The sequence below is a fragment of the Melopsittacus undulatus genome, chromosome 2 (genome assembly GCF_012275295.1).
Source record: "Melopsittacus undulatus isolate bMelUnd1 chromosome 2, bMelUnd1.mat.Z, whole genome shotgun sequence".
Classification (NCBI taxonomy): Eukaryota; Metazoa; Chordata; class Aves; order Psittaciformes; family Psittaculidae; genus Melopsittacus; species Melopsittacus undulatus.
This window is the reverse complement of record NC_047528.1, coordinates 101,502,198-101,519,175: the sequence shown is the minus strand read 5'-3', so window position 1 is coordinate 101,519,175 and position 16,978 is coordinate 101,502,198. Positions and strand designations below refer to the sequence as shown.

At 45.1% G+C, this 16,978-nt stretch overlaps 1 protein-coding gene across 1 annotated transcript; it reads right to left on the bottom strand.

The window, feature by feature from the left end:
* Positions 1-139: 139 nt before the first annotated feature.
* SLC19A2 (solute carrier family 19 member 2) lies at positions 140-16,098 on the bottom strand. The gene is made up of 6 exons (XM_034060070.1): positions 15,885-16,098; positions 15,172-15,777; positions 11,835-12,066; positions 3,857-4,049; positions 2,799-2,940; positions 140-2,576 (listed from the first exon to the last, which is right to left on the bottom strand). The coding sequence occupies exons 1-6, from the start codon at positions 16,080-16,082 to the stop codon at positions 2,451-2,453; spliced, it is 1,497 nt and encodes a 498-aa protein (XP_033915961.1). The 5' UTR covers positions 16,083-16,098; the 3' UTR covers positions 140-2,450.
* Between the last annotated feature and the right edge of the window lie 880 nt (positions 16,099-16,978).

Below are 16,978 nucleotides of genomic sequence, written 5' to 3'. Positions count from 1 at the left end.
CTTCTTTTTGCATGTTTTGGCCTGTATTATTTTTAACTCTTTGTAACAACAGTGCTCAGACCAACCTGCAGCAGCAGTACTGTGCATTAGCAAGATATCAAAACACAAAAAAAACACTGGCTACACAGGCTATGTCAGGATCATTTTATTTAATAAAAATAGCTATACAATTAGAAACCAACAATGTCAACATGTTTACAGTACTTTGTAGGCATCAGTAACTGTGTAAAGCTCCAGTCAGGCTCTACAGTCATCTCATCACCACAGCAACAGCACAGGAACCTGAACAACGTCCAGGTGTGGCTTCCATACATTAATAGGCCTGAAGACATACACAGCACAACATGCCTCTCTATTGAAGTTGCCAGTTTCATTACTTTGGTAGAAAAATCACTGTTATTGCTGTAATTCATTAGTTAATTTTTGAGTTGCCTTTAAAGAGTTTTGTTCTTTGTATGAAAAACTTGATTAAAATTGAGCTGCTTCTTTCAGTCACTTGACATGAGTGCTGTATACCCATTCCTTGTGCCTTGCTGCAACTGCCATCAGGCCAAGGAGCTCAAAGGACAGGATATGCACATACTACCCCTTCCCAGGACAGCTCATCAGCTAGAATTTAAAATTTTATTTTAAAAACAAAAAATGGTAAAGAAAGGAATATATACATGGATAGTTTCAAGTTTCAATTGCAGGATAAGGCAGTTATGCTTAACATGTGTAAATGCCAGTACAGCCAAGCCCCTCTTTAGAGGGTTGCTTTAGGAGGCAGGCTGCAAACAGGGGGAAGCTTTGGGGAGTGGGTTCCCATAAGCAGCAGGCCTGAAAGGGCTCCCCAGACCCCAAGCAGCACATTCTAAACATATTAATCATGCATCTTGCATGGTAAAGGCTGAGGCTCACAGAAGTGTTAAGAAAGGCTGTACCTGTCGCAGCCGGTGATGAAACACCTTCCCAACCCCAATGCTGTTAAGTCTCTATGGCATTTAAAGCAACCAATAAACCAAAGCTGCTTCACTGGGCTCTGACTGGAAAAAGCTCTAAGCAGCACACAGAGAGAAGGCATGGAGAGAAGCACACTGCATTGCATCTTCTCCTTTGCCAGTTATCCTTTACACTTAAACTTGCCATGTCCTGAACAGCAACAGGGACATTCCACGGGCCATTTCCACAGTATACTAGAGATAGCTGTTGCTGTGCTGGTCATGGTGCCTGAGTATCCAGGTGCCCAATCCCAGGACAACCCTGTGCAACTCGTCCCCAGTGAAAAAGCAATTTGGAAAAAATAAATTAGTTTTAAAAACCAAGTATGAGGCAAGTTGCAAATTGCTTAGACTAGACAAAATAAAGGAACTGCCCACTCCAAACATTCATAGTCCTGCTTAGGTGGAAAAAAAGAGGTAGAACTAGTGGACAGTGACCCACAAGAAGCACAAAGGCATTTTAAAATAAGGGATAAACCCCAGAAATCAGCATTTTTCAAAGCCTTAGGCAGTCATCGAGGTAACTGAAGGTGTCTAGTCACCAGAGTTACAATTCTCCAGTGTCATAAAGAATAGCTTAAAACCCAGCAAGTCACCTTCCTTCTCAGTGCCACATCCCATTGGAACAGCTCAGCCTCCAGGGTGGTGAGGCAGTGACTCCTGTAATCACAAGAATCTGTGGTTCTAAAGGCCAGAGGCAAAAATGTCAAGGGAGCTTTGGATTAGCTTTTTGCCTACTTAAAACTCCCTTTAAGCTTCCCTTCCAGCTTTATAGTCCCTGGGGCAGAGGCCTTCATGACACAAGCAGCACTCCTGATAGCCAATTTACCAACATCACATATTACCCTGGGACTGTTAAGTTTTTTGGGAAGCACCATGATCAGCTCTGGCAGCTGGGGTGACAGACAGGAACAGTATAAGCAACTCAAGGAAGAATGTGCATATGCAAAAACGTAAGTGTACTAGTCCTCAAAACAGAGCACCCAGCATCATGGGACAGCCACAGCAAGAGCTACACTGCAGAGTACAGGCTCAACGCCAGCTCTTGTTCCAGGGCTGGGGCTCTCCAAAGAGAGGTCTGTTAGTGTGCCCCCACTTCTACCCCACAGCAGCACCTCAGTGACAGACAGCAGCAGTTGACTAGACAATCATGAAGCTGCTTTTTCAATGGCAGCCTCCAGATACATAGCCTTAGATTAAAACCTCCCAAGGCTTTCACTCTTTGAGAAAACTTACTGTTCTTTCCTGCACATCCCATAGATGCAACAGAAGAACAAAAGGCATTTTAGAAAGAAAATATTTGTTCTTACTTATGTAAGACCTAAAGCATTTACCTTCTAAAATGTGCTACTAATATAGTATAAATATAGATCAAATACCATTCAGATGACTGCCTTGGAAGAAAAGGCAAAGATTAAAAAACAGACCTATATCTTCATATGTAGCCACCAAGAGTCTTCACCTGGTGCTCTACTGGCTTTCAGGAGATCTGTTCTGCATCTGCTCTTGTCTTCTGTAAGCTCTTATAATACTGTATATGCCACTGCCCAAGAACACCAGTGAGATTGCCGCAAAGTAAGAGGCGTAAATCATGAACTGCAGAGAAGGGGAAAGAAAATAAAAAAGGAGCAGTTAAACCAAGCAGTTAACAAATTTGTAAGAAGGTTAATACATGAGCTCCCTTCCTCTTCTAAAATATCAGGAATCTGTAATTATTTCTCTGTGAAACCCCTGACCCAAAAAACAGTAACCAAGAAGCTTTGCAGTTTAGTTTGCCTCCCTCCCTCCTACCAGTAAAGCTAAAAGAGTCCATCATACCTGAGTGAAGATGTCCAGCCCAAGCCCACTGGCATCTACAACAATCAAAGTGAGCAGAGTCTGAAGTGCTAAGGCAATGAAAGTGTTGACTCCAAATACCAGGGCATACCGCTTCACACTGAGATTCGTAGCGATCTGGAACCTGAAAAGAAAGGGATGACTGGAAACACGACAGGGAAAAAGCAGGGAAAGACAAAAATGGGAGGAACATCTCTGGACAAGAGGACTATGCAACCTGAAATGTTACAAACTGGTACAGTATTTTCCACAGCTAAATTACCCTGTACTTATAGTGTACTTTTCTAAGTAGGATCATAACATACTAGCACAGAAGCTAGAGGAGACCCACAGATACATGAAAGAAAAAGCTTAAAAAACCACCCCAAATCCCCAAAACTAACCCCAAACCCAAAATACCCCTTAGGGAGCTCTGCGGGTTTCAGTCTTACTGAAGCAGCCCTCTTGTCCAATGTAGCTAAAGGGTCTTGTCTTGCAGAGAAGAAAAATGTGCTCTGATCCCAGAGAGCTGGTGGCAGTCTGAAAGCACTAGCCTCCTGCAGTATAGTCCATAGCCTCCCACATCCTTATAACCAGAACTCCTTTTGCAGTTACCAGTTTCAGCATCAACCCTAGTACTGTCCTTGAGCTGTCTTGTGGCAATTGTAATTGTAATTGGAATGTGTAGTTCTACAACTGTGTTTTCCTCCCCAGAGTGACACTGAAGTTTTCCTCCTCACCAGTTAGAGAAAGTTGACACTTTAGCACAGGCAAAGCATTGTTCTCATCTGTTAAGATTTCACCCCAGCCATATTTATGAAAAACATTTCCCTGTCAAGCAGCACTATCTCACATTTAGCAGTAGTCATCATAGTATCATAAGACTCTAAAGCTTGGGCAGACTGCCAGCCATAAATCTCCATGCCTCAGTTTCTGACCTGAATCACAACAGATTTCCCTTTCCAAATTCCTGGTAGGTGAAACTCTAATTACACAGAAAATATGCCAGCTTTCAAACCAGCTGTAACCTTGAGAGCAATCTGCATTAAAAAGATACTCACGTTGCTGTCGTGATTAGCAGCATGTAGATAATTCTGAAGACAACATAGGACGCATAGCACACCCAGATGTTACGAACAGTGTCCATGATATATACAGCAGCAGCAATAAGAAAGGAGAACAGGGCAAGTGCCACTTCACCCCACACTGCCCAAGACATTTTTATGTGACCCACAACAAAAACTGCAACAGCTCCTGTGAGGGGAAGGAAAACAGCTGTTAAGCAATTGCAACTAGAGCAGTTTGGAGACAATGTATTAGTGCTACCCTGAAAGTCTGTCTGAGAACCTCTCTAAGACTCAATTTGGAGTTTTAGGAAGCCAGCGTTTTTTATTGCAGTGCAGGGTGCACATGCAAATAGTTTCACAAAGGTGAGCACACCTGTTACTTGCTAGCAGCAGCTCTGTATTTAGCATACTCATGCATATTCACATCTTTCCCATGAAATGATTTACATATTCATGAGATCTACAGGAACTAATTACAATATTTCCATACTAATTAAGCATGCACTTTCTTGCTGAGTTGGTCTGAGTCTCTGGTGGTCGAAGACAGTCTTCCTCAATGTGTTTACTGAATGACCTCAGTGCCTGCACATGCTCGCAAGGTCCTAATGCTGAGTTAGCAGTTACAGAATCACAGAATCCCAAGGGTTGGAAGGGACCTCAAAAGATCATCTAGTCCAACCCCCCCGCAAGAGCAGGGTAACCTAGAGTACATCACACAGGAACTTGTCCAGGTGGGCCTTGAATATCTCCAACGTAGGAGACTCCACAACCTCCCTGGGCAACCTGTTCCAGTGCTCTGTCACTCTCACAGTAAAGAAGTTCTTCCTGATGTTAACGTGGAACCTCCTATGCTCCAGTTTACACCCATTGTCCCTTGTCCTATCACTGGATATCACTGAAAAAAGCCTAGCTCCATCATCCTGACACCCACCCTTTACATATTTGTAAACACTGATGAGGTCACCCCTCAGTCTCCTCCAAACTAGAGACCCAGCTCCCTCAGCCTCTCCTCATAAGGGAGATGTTCCACTCCCTTCGTCATCTTTGTGGCTCTGCGCTGGACTCTTTCAAGCAATTCCCTGTCCTTCTTGAACTGAGGGGCCCAGAACTGGATGCAATATTCCAGATGCAGCCTCACCAAGGCAGAGTAGAGGGAGAGAAGAACCTCTCTTGCCCTACTAACCACACCCTTTCTAATGCACCCTAGGACGCCATTTGCCTTCTTGGCCACAAGGGCACATTGCTGGCTCATGGTCATCCTCCTATCCACCAGGACCCTCAGGTCCCTTTCCCCTTCACTCCTTTCCAGCAGGTCAACCCCCAACCTGTACTGGTACATGGGGTTGTTCTTCCCCAGATGCAAGACTCTACACTTGCCCTTGTTGAATTTCATCAAGTTGCTTCCTGCCCAACTCTCCAGCCTGTCCAGGTCTCGCTGAATGGCAACACAGCCTTCTGGTGTGTCAGCCACTCCTCCCAGTTTAGTGTCATCAGCAAACTTGCTGAGGGTACACTCAGTTCCCTCATCCAGGTTGTTGATGAAAATATTAAACAGCACTGGTCCCAGCACCGACACCTGAGGGACTCCACTACTCACAGACCTCCAGCTAGATTCTGTGCCACTGATCACAACTCTGCCTTCTTCCTTTCAACCAGTTCTTGATCCACCTCTCTACCTGATCGTCAAGCCCACACTTCCTTAGCTTATCTATGAGAATGGTGTGGGAGACAGTATCAAATGCCTTACTGAAATCAAGAAAAAACACATCTACCACTCTACCATCATCCCTCCACCTAGTCACTTCCTCACAGAAGGCTATAAGGTTGGTCAAACATGACTTCCCCCTCATAAAACCATGTTGGTTGCTCTTAATGACCCCCTCATCCTTGATATATCTAGAGATGGCGTCAAGAATAAGTTGTTCCATCACCTTTCCAGGGGCGGAGGTAAGGCTGACCAGTCTATAATTACCCAGGTCCTCCTTCTTGCCCTTCTTATAGGCTGGTGTCACATTTGCCATCCTCCAATCCTCAGGCACCTCTCCCATTTCCCATGACTTACCAAAGATGATGGAGAGTGGCCCAGCAATGACCTCCGCCAGCTCCCTCAGCACCCATGGGTGCATTCCATCCAGACCCATCAATTTATAGATGTCCAGATTGCATAGCTGATCCCTAACCCAATCCTCATCTACTAAAGCAAACTCCTCCTTTGTCCTGACTCCTTCTGGGGCTACAGGAATCTGAGGCCCCTGGGGAGAGTCTGCAGGAGTAAAGACAGAGGCAAAGAAGGCATTCAGCACCTCTGCCTTCTTTATATTCTCTGTCTCCAGGGCACCCACCTCGTTCAGCAGTGGGCCTATATTGCCTCTTGTTTTAGTTTTATTTGCTATGTATTTGAAGAAGCCCTTTCTATTGTCCTTAACCCGACTAGCAAGATTAAGTACCAAGGAGGCCTTAGCTGTCCTAATTGCCTCCCTACATCCTCTAACAACTGTTGTATATTCCTCCCAGGTGGCCAGCCCCTCCTTCCATAATCCATAGATTCTCTTTTTCCACATGAGTTTGCCCAGCAGCTCCTTGTTTAACCACGCTGGTCTCCTAACTCCCTTACTTGATTTCCTACCCACTGGGACATATGTCCTTGCTTCTGTTCTGTTCACAGTTTCACTCCACATTGGGCACCACTCTGCTATCTTGAAGGCTGACACTCTTGGTCTTATTTACTGTCTCCTTAGTTGTTATCAGTCCTGAGATGTTCCTTCCTCTGTCAGCTGAACATTCCTTTCTCGCTATGTGTTAGCAAGCTAGAACAGTTTGCTGTATTCTGCTATGTTAGTTTAAAGACACACACACTATTGTTAGTTTAAACCTACAATTTAGGCCTACATTTCCCTCCGTTGAGACTTATGGATATACATATATCCTGTAAGTCTCATTCTACACCCTTTACCCATATTTGATTCTAATACACCATTGTGACCAGCAACTACAAAACTGAATCATGATGCATACAATGGTACAGACATAAGTTATTACTATAATGATCACAAGTTTTTTCCCTGCAAAGACATATCACCAGGACCAAAAGGCAGCTGGTAAGGCCACCCATACATCAGTTCATATGGACTCACATAATTCCTTCCTGGCTGTATTCATAACCTTAACAAAGCAATTGGTAGGGCTTGTAACCAAGTTAAAGCAGTTTCTTGACATATTTTACTTAATTGTAACTTGAGTGTCTGATTCATACATTCCACATTCCCATTAGCCTCAGTTCTATATAGGGTATGCAGATCCTACTTGATTCCCAAACACTCTCTCACCTTCCTAACTACTGCAATAAACTGCAGACCTCTATCTGAGGACAAGCCTGTTGGTACACCACATCAGGGTATTATTTGATTCAATCACAAGCCATCATGGTGCAACAAGGGAAAGCCTGTAGCCAACCAGAAAACGTACCTATTAATACCAATATATATATATAGGTGTATATATATATACTGGGGTGTGGGTGTATATATATATACACACACCCCTGAGCCCATTATGCTGTGGCAATTCTGTAAAGACCACTTACCAACAGTGTCCTGGACAACTGCCTTTGTTGTTCCCGGTGGGGGTCTCTTAGCATGGTAAACAAGGTTCACACTTTATAACATTTAAAAACTTGGGCCTCCACAGCCTTTTCATCAGGAATATGTATCTGAATTGTTTTTCTTTAAACCTAATTTACTCAGTATATCTCTATCCAATAACAGCATGGGGCACTCAAGCATGTAAAGAAATTAATGGATCAACATCTGTTTGCCAATTTTAAAATTTAAAGGTTGAAAGAAAGGCCAGGTTCCTGTCCACCCTGCGGCACCAATGACTGAAGCTGTTTGCTTGCTTAATTACCCTTTACAAGTATTTATAACAGAATAAGTAGCTTCTGTTTCTACAAGAAATTTTATCTTATTCCCCAACCTAGCTGTAGCCAGGGGCTCTGTTGGGGAGGGTTTCGAGTCCAGACCAATAGTAGCATATTAACGCATTGCCTCTTTTAATCTTTCCACGAATCCAGAGGGTGATTAATTTATATCTTGCTTTACTTCATATAGCTTAGACCAGTTCACTGCCTTGGTGACTGCATTCTTAATACTGAATAAAGTCTAACTCTGATATTGTTTCAAAGCCTGCCTATCCTGGTCCCGATTAGGGTCCCAGTCAGGATCAGCAGTAGGTATGTGAAGATTTACTATACCTGCCAATGTGCCTGCCGTTATTGGTTGCTCTCATGCCATACGAATAATCATATTCCTGTCAACACTCCCAAAAACATGATGCATAATTACCCACCACTTGTTTCCAAATACTCAAATCTCAATGGTAAAGGGAGTCTTTATTGTGATCGGACCATCACTGCCCACAGCCTGTCTTAAAGGTGCAATCAGAGTTTCCCCTTGTTTTCCCCTAGTTTGCCCTGCTATAGGACTAAATCCTTCAGGCCCCTCTAACATCTCTTGTGCCTGTGCTTGTGCTTCATTCTCATGTCAGCACCTTCAGCCCCATTATTCACAACACCCCTTCTCTGAGGGGGCTACCATCAAATCCAAGTCCTCCTCTGCATTCTTCAAAAGTTTAGTGCATAACTAAAATTGCTGCGCAAAGAGCAACAGTGTTTAAGTGAATTTTGCTATCTTTCTCCAAGGACAATACTATACAGGACAATACAGGTCCTGGAGTGCAAGATTAAAACTGCAATCCTTTTGGCATTCCAGATGATTTCTCAAAGTGAACATTTCCACATAAGCTACTTCATTGCATTTTCTTTCTGGTCTCAAGAATAACATCAGTTATAACAAAGTATTATAATTAATTGTGCTGTTCACAGGCCACTTTTCCACAAAATCCAGTTTACACAATGGCCACCACTCCAAATTGAGTCTCAGAGAGTATCTGACTTTTACAGTAACATTAGGAGCTGTGCAGCCCCTAATAGCCAAACACAACTGAAGTGGAGCGAAACACCTCAGTGGCTCTCCTTCCTAAACTCTCCCTTACCTGGAATCCTGCTGTAAACTCACATTCACTTTTACAGGCACAGAAAAGGAAAAAACAAACAAAAAAACAAACAAAAAAACAAAACAAAAAAAACCCAGAGGTCAATGCCAACAGCCTCTGAAGTCTCCTCTCTGGCTTCCAAAGCACAACAGCTCCAGGACTCAGATCACTTTCACTCAGTCCTTTGTGCCTTACTGTAGCTGCATTGTCAATTGGGAAGCTATTCTTATCTCAGCCTGCAGGCTTTACACTCTTTTGATTTTCCTCCCCATGCCACCCTGGGGAGGGAAGGAGGGTGAGTGAGTGACTGCATGGTGCTGAGTTATTGGCTGGGTCTAAGCTACAACAGGGAGAGAAAACGGATCACAAGACGGAAAGTTTGTGATGCTTCAGTCAGTGTGCAAACCAATGAGCAGACAAGGTGTGATCCATGCACTATCACAGTTGTACCTACTGAGAAGCCCAGATACACACTACAAGAAAATTCCCATTTGAAGTAGGCCTTGTTCTGCAAACAAGCCAAAGAGCAAACGAGAGTGTAACGACATTGCTGTACACAGCAAACTAGACAAACATCACACTGACAAAGGAAGATTTACTGAAGATGTCTGAAAAACAGGATTGTATTCAGCATTTGACCACTGTACAGAAGTGCTACAGTGCAGCATCTAAGCTCTTTGTAGACCATATCTAGCCTGCTATCTTAGAAATCCTCCAAGCACACAAAGACTCCTTATTGCATGCACAATCCTGCAACCCCATCACATCAATCTTGCAGACTGGTGAAGAAGGTAGCTATGCCAAGGGAAAGCAATTTATTTCCCACCACTAAACTATTCTTTCCAGTATCTGCTGCAACACTACCTAATTAACATTTTGCTTTTTAAAAGTCTGGCTCCTCTGGCAGCAAAACCCTAAGATGCAAAAAGGTCTAGAGCCTTCTTTCTACTGTCTCAGCAATTCTGAAATTTGGAAACAGGTATGTTTCCACCTGGGGATCTCATGGCAACTGAATGAAGTTGTACTCCCCCTGCGTTTCAAGGTTATAATACCTAACACCTAATTATGACAAGATGGACCAACTATGTTCTGCAATTAGACACCTACACCATGAAAATGGCAAATTAGATCTGAAATACACCAGGAAAAGCATTTTTAGTAAAGGGAGAAGAGTGAACAGTATGTTCTTCTATGAGCCTGAGGCCTCACTGAATAAAGCTGAGTGCAGCTCTGGTCATCCACCTTCAAAAAAAGGAATACAACAGAAACCTGGTTTGGTGCAAAGAGGAACTAATAAGATGACAAAGTGTAAGAAGAGCTTAACTTTACTAAAGAACAACTAGAAAACTTGTCTGCTTTGGACCAGAGCAAAGATTTCTGTGCTAAAATACAACCTTGGCATGACACGAGAAATAAATAAACTGCTCATTAATAAATTCAAACTGAAATCAGAAGTTAGAGCATTTGCACTAGTGCCCCAGAAGTCTGGTCACCAAATGCTTGTCCCTAACAGGTCCTTCCCGTTATACTTCAGGCTTTTAGTTGTGATTATTTCTTCACTAAACTTCACTTTTTTGAAGCAATGTGTCAGCCAGAAGGATTTTTTGGTTCTGTCTTTTGAGCAGTTCAGGGACAGAGGCTAATCTGCTTTCAAAAATATGATTCCACTATTTAGAATAATGATACTAGAGGAAAAAAAAACAAAATAGGAAAGCAAAATCTTCAGTTTTACATGAGTTTAGTTTACATGAGGGTAGCAGCTATTTGATCAATAGGTCCATTTTTCACAGGCCTTTAAAAAAACCCCAAAACTGTAATATCAAAGATGTTTGTAATAAGATTTGAAGAATACTACTTTAATTTATTTATTTATCTCCCAGTCTGACATTTGGCTACACAATGGGGCATCTTTCTCTTGACACTGATTCTTGTCTTTCCTGGGCCACGGCAGGATGGTAGAGGAAGGCAAATCAAACAAGAAATACGAGCCACAGCATCATGCTGCAGTGGAGGATCAGTGTACGACTGCATGCTACTAAACCACAAGTTTAGCACACCAAAAACAATTTAAGAGCCAAAGCCTTCAGAATCAAGTTGCCAAGAGTTTCAAACCCACTAACAATGAGTGGCAGAGCAGCTCTTAGAACTGTAGAATAGCCACCGCGTCCCACTTAATTCCAAGTGGGGGCTTAGAATGCCCAAGAATGCCTTCCTTGTTTGTATGCTTTGCTCTCTTTGCTCCCAAGTAGGTGGCATCCACAGCAGGTGGTGGAATGATGACTCCATCAAAGAAAAGGAACATACTGCAGCAGCACTTAGAAAGCGGCTATAAAGGTATTGTCCTAACTCTGGTAATGGAATCATATTAAACAACTTAACAAACAAATGTTTGTGTTGACTGACCTACTTTGTCCCTTTCAAGTCAAGCAACTTCTTTCATTTTAATAGCTTTTCTGCTTAACATTGCTGAAATGACTAAATGTGGCTCACTGTATGCTGTGTGTACAGGAAACCTTCACATCTTTCCTATGCTGCCAGAGGAAAAAAAAGGAGTAAAATCATCAGACCCTTGCTTTGACTGAGTGTTTAAAACAAGCACAACCCCACTGCCACTGTAACAGCCAAGGACATACAGTGAGCCACATGCTCGGAGCCTTTTGCCAAATATTTCAGAATGAAGGTTGACTTGGGAGGCTCCTTTAAATATCTATGTACTGGATTACAACAATTAGGGCTGTATACAGCAACTAACTCAACACTGAGCACCATACCTGTGCAAGCCAGGGAAGACTCACCCCAAATGCCAGGGCTGACCCTCCTACATACTTGGGGAAACACAAGACACTTCCAAACCATGCTCTGGTGACCTTGATCGACACAAGGCATTTCTCACAGCAGAGGGGGAGTTACATCAGAAGCTTACCTAGCAATGTTGAGGCTGCCTCCACAGCACCATTGTAGATCTCTGTGTTATAAGAAGGCAGCACCATCTCCCACAGGCCCTGAGCATAGTTGATGACCTGGAAGTAGCCGCAGGTGGACAGTGCCCACCACACAGACCAGCAAAGCATGGTCTGGGAGGAGTAGCACTGCAGGAAGTCCTGCCAGAGATCTTTGAGAACCTTTATGATGTCTACTTTCCGCTCCTGCACAGACTGGAGAAGGAAAGGGAAAGAAAAGTTAGTCTTTGTTTATAAATACTTGACACTGCTCCACAAAATTGTCCCATTCAAGTGGTCTGATCACTAGTGACTGACAGTACTACTCTTGGACACAAACCTCTACAGAGTAACAAATTAAATGCTTTTCCATCCCATGGTCTCAGCAGCCATCCCCTTTTACACTGGGAGGAAGGATTCAGTCCCAAGCACCCCTCAATCTCCAGCCTTCTCAAGCACAGAGCAGTAACTGCTAGATACACATGTATCTAGTACCATAGGAGCAACTGAAGGGTACCAGGTGGAAGAGACACAGAACAGGACATGATATCCACTGTGACAAGACAGAATCAGAAGCCAGTCATTCAAATCATAAAGGCAAAATAACAACACTCACACTTTTAAGTCCTGATCCAAATTCAACCAAATTTGGTAACACTGAGAACAAGAAAGTTGCCAGATGAGTATATTTCCCCACAAATAAGTATATTTTATTTAGTATTAGCATTCAGGGATTATAAATATTCAAAGAAGTAACCTCATTTTGCTACACTCTACCCCCATTGATGTTCACCAAGACTTTGAGAAGGTGAAAAATGTTCCTGGGGATTTGAAGAGAAACAGATGCCACTTCTATGAGATGCTGCTATTGCAAATGGAGCTCCTGCATACTCAAGTGCTCTGATAAATGGCATGAGAGAAAAATAAAGCTTTCCCCTCCCAGTCTTTCTAGAAAGAGCATAAAAGGGGACAGGCCCACAAACTGGTTTGAAAAAAGTTTGAAAATAGGTGAATTCTTGCAACAGATGAAAACTGCTTTTTACAGACAGGCTGTTACAGTCGTGTTCCTAACTGCTTTGTGCAGACAGCAGCAGAGGAAATGAGCCTGTATTCATTTTAGAGACAGAGCTGCTGATGACATTTGCTGCATACACATGCTAACCGAGTCTTTGCAGGCAGGCAAAACCATTCTTGTGTAAGTCAGAGCAGCGGTTAATTCATATGAGACTGCTCAGAGTCTCCAGGGCCCACCCAGCATCTGTCACTTGCATTCCATGCAGGGAAACATACAGCACTGTCACAGGACCGAGCTATTGCACACTGTGCTGTTGCACATCCAGTTTTAGAACAGTTTCTGGACAGCAGTAGTGACACTGGGCTCTCGGCACTACAGCCCTTCTCTGGGGAATCGTGTGTGCCTGGGAAAGACTATTCTCCATGAGCAATAAAACTGATTTTAAGTTTTCTACTAAAACCCCCAAAGACCATAGCCTAACTCTATCCTGAACTCCCTTTTTTCCATCTGTCAAAGCATCACTGACTTTTAAGCATCTTTAATAAACATCACACAGTCCCACTGGTGCTTTGCCAATGGCAAAACAGTTGCTCTGCAGATGGACACCATTCCTCCAAAGCCCAATAGAGCAATGTGGAAAGAGGTCAGCTTGTGGCAATGTGACTTTCACAATGGAACTCCCAAATGGAAAATTTCACGTGGAGCCTGAGTTTAGGCACAGGAAAACCAGGGAAGGCAATCATCACATACACTGCAAAACCTGATTTGGCACATTCAGCCCAAGCATGTGCCTGGTAAGCCAGGAAGGCCTATTGCCCTCCCAGCAGTGGTTGGAGTGGTGGCAGTGGTGGTTCAATTACTCATGCAGCCATTCATTTCTGTTGGTGAAATATGGTTGCTGTTACATCAGTAAGAAGGACTATCATCACACACCAGTGCTTCTCAGCTTTTAGCACCTTGTATAACTCAACTTCAGAGTTATGCAAGTGTACTTGCTCCTGTTTTAAAGTTTTCCCCATTAGTGTGGAACCCCTATTGCTCTCACAAGATAGGAATAAGATAAACAAAAGGGATGGAACAGTTATATTAATATACCTTACTCATTATCAGCACAGTTTTCTTAACAAATACCCTTCATCATACAAGCATAAACATAGTTAAAAATACTTTTGCTCCTACAAGATTGTGCTGGATGGGGCAGGATTAAGTCCCTGGAATGTTAATACCTTTAATTCCAAGCTGTAGCTGGAAGAAGCTGAAAGCAGCCCCCCCAGATGCTGCCTCCCCCGACCCAGCTAACTGGGGTTACTAAGTGCACTACCCATTAGCTGATTAAACCAACAGCCACACTTAGCTCCTGGCTTGTTCTCAGAACAAGCACAACCTTCTCCTGATGGAGGAGCAAAGCTGACCTCTCCCCCAGGGCCCTGAATCCCCTCTGCAGTGACAGGATCTCCATACATACCCATTACCTGGAACAGCATGGCAGGGAAGCAGAGACCTGCCCAGCAAGTAATTACCACATGCACTGGGCCTCAAAACTGGAGGCTGCTCTCCTGTCACCCTGTGGGATCCAATACATCCTGCTACCAAACAGGGACACCTGCATGCTTGTTTCCATACAAGAGACTTTGTTAGGGGTTACACAGCCCACAAAAGCCACAAGTCGGGGCACTACCTCTGTGCTCTCACAGGCTGCGTTAAGCTGTTATCATGCAGAGGTGTCCTCTACGCTTTATCCACATTCTGTATGTAGCTAATTAGTGTCAGCCTCTATGTGCTCCCAGGGACTACTGCAGCTTCCTTCTCAACCAAGTTTCCTTCCAGAACCCTAAGACAAAACCTAATGACTACACAGGTTATTGCACAACAGTTAAAGTAACAAGTGTTTTCAGAAGGGGACTGCAGAAAGAATTGCTTTTTTTCTGCAAGTCACAGAAGCACACAGAGAATTTGGACATTACACTATTTTTAGTGCCCCAGATATGTCCCTTGCTTTGTACTGTTGAGTAGCAATTTGGTGCCCAGAGAATTCCAATCACAGCTTTAAGACAGAACAAACTTCAGAAAAACTAAGGAGCAGCTTACCATGCTCAATCAGCAAAAGGAAACCAGGAATAAATCTTCCTGTGCCATAAATAAGGACACAGGATAAGCAAAGGGACACTTTTTGCTGTTGGATATTACATCTCTGCTGCTGCGTACATATATGCACATATGCATGCATATATATATGGATGTCTGCATGCATGACTACCACATCAGCACTATATCTTCTGCTTATGTAAACTCAGGGCACAACTTGCCTGTTTCTCTGCTGAATGACCTTCCTCGTTTAAGGGAACTTTAGTCTCATCCTCCCAGCCGGGTGCCCTCTGCACACTGGGATGATCTTGGACAACCGATCCATTTTTACAGTCCATGACCTTCATTTCCCAACTGAGCTGCTGACTTGAGACACGGTGAAAGAAAAGGCTTTTCTGTGGCATTGGCAGGAACCACGCTGTGCCAAAAGCAATGGATATGCTGGTTAAGGAGATAACGTTCAAGCTGAAGAGGGACCATCCTGCCACCGACACAAGGAGTTGCCCGGACACAGAGCCCACCGTGTAGCCTACCAGGGTGGCACTCCGGCAGTAGCTAGTGACCTTCTGGTACAGGTTGATATCAACGATGCTGTAGATGTAGGAGTAATAGGCGATGTCGGTGGCAGTCCCCATCCCGTAGAAGAGCTCAAGTAACTGGATGGCCCTCAGCCCCTGTGCGTACAGCAGCATGAACCAGGTGATGATGAGGCTCAGGCCCTGCAGCAGGACCACAGGCTTGTACCGCAAGTAGTCCGTGGCCAGGAACACCGGGAACAGCAGCACCAGGTACGAGTAAGTCCACACCGGGTAAATCTTGTTGAGCACCTGGTGGGGGGAAAAGACGGCGGTCACCCCCTGCACCCACCTCCTACACGGGAAAACGCAAACACGGACACCCAGGCAGGGGTGCGGAGTGCCCGGAGCCACAGTACCTGGGTCTCGGAGAGGTTTTTGTGCGATCCCAGCAGGTACGGGGTGAGGAAAGGCTCGGAGGGCCTCACGCTGCAGAAGAAGCCGTAGGCGCACAGCAGCCCCGTGGGCAGCGCCCAGCAGCACCCACCGCCGCCGCTGCCGGTGCTGTCTGCCCGGACAGAGCGCCGCGCCGGCCGGCCCCCACGCGGCCCCGCCATGCCGGGCAGGCGCAGGGGCCGAGCGGACGCTGTGCCGGTCCCGGGCCAGCAGGGCCGGTGGAGGGTGTCTGCCGCGGACCCGTCCCGGGTCACCTCCTACCGCCACCACCTCCCAAAAGGCACCTCTAACCGCACCGCAGCATTGCTCCGCACCATCCGCGGGCGGCACGGCGTTGTGCCCTCTGATTGGACCACAGTGCCTCCCGTCGGAAGGCAGACCAATGGGATGCCGGGGTGGTGGGGCAGGCTGTGGCGAGATTGGAGCAGGGGCGCGCTGGGGGTGGGACGCGCCAGGGCGGATGGTGGTGCCCGGGGGCGTTTGGAGGGCGGCCGGGAGCGGGGTCCAAGCTGAGGTAGGAGCTGTGTAAGCGGCGAGGGGGTCTCCAGGAAGGGGACAGGGTGGCGTGTGAGTCACCAGGCATGTTCATAACTGGCTCCGGAGAGCTAGAGTGGCACCCTGCTGTGTGCCTGTGGAACGAACACGCGCAGCGTGTCAGAGCTGCAGTCGCTGCTGAGGTCCCCTTCGCAGTTCACACCCCCACCTTCGAGTTCCTCACCTCGACCTTCCCCCGGGGACAGATAAAGGCCTTCCCCGAAAACCATCTCACAAAGAGCTCCTTTCCCTGCTGCGCTGTGCCTGTTCGTCCGTTCCAGATCCAAATTCCTGGCGCTGCTGACCTCTGCTGCTTGCTTCCCTTCAGCGGGATAAGAGCTGGTTTAATACAATCTGTCCCCTGTTGCCCAGCCAGAAGAAATCTTAGATAAGAAGGGAAAATAAAACTATTACATTAAAAGTAATCTAATACTTTGCCAACCCTTCTCTAAACTATTTGCTGTTCTGCTATTCATTCTATCCTACACTTTCTTTCCACCTGCTCCACCACATGTCAACCACT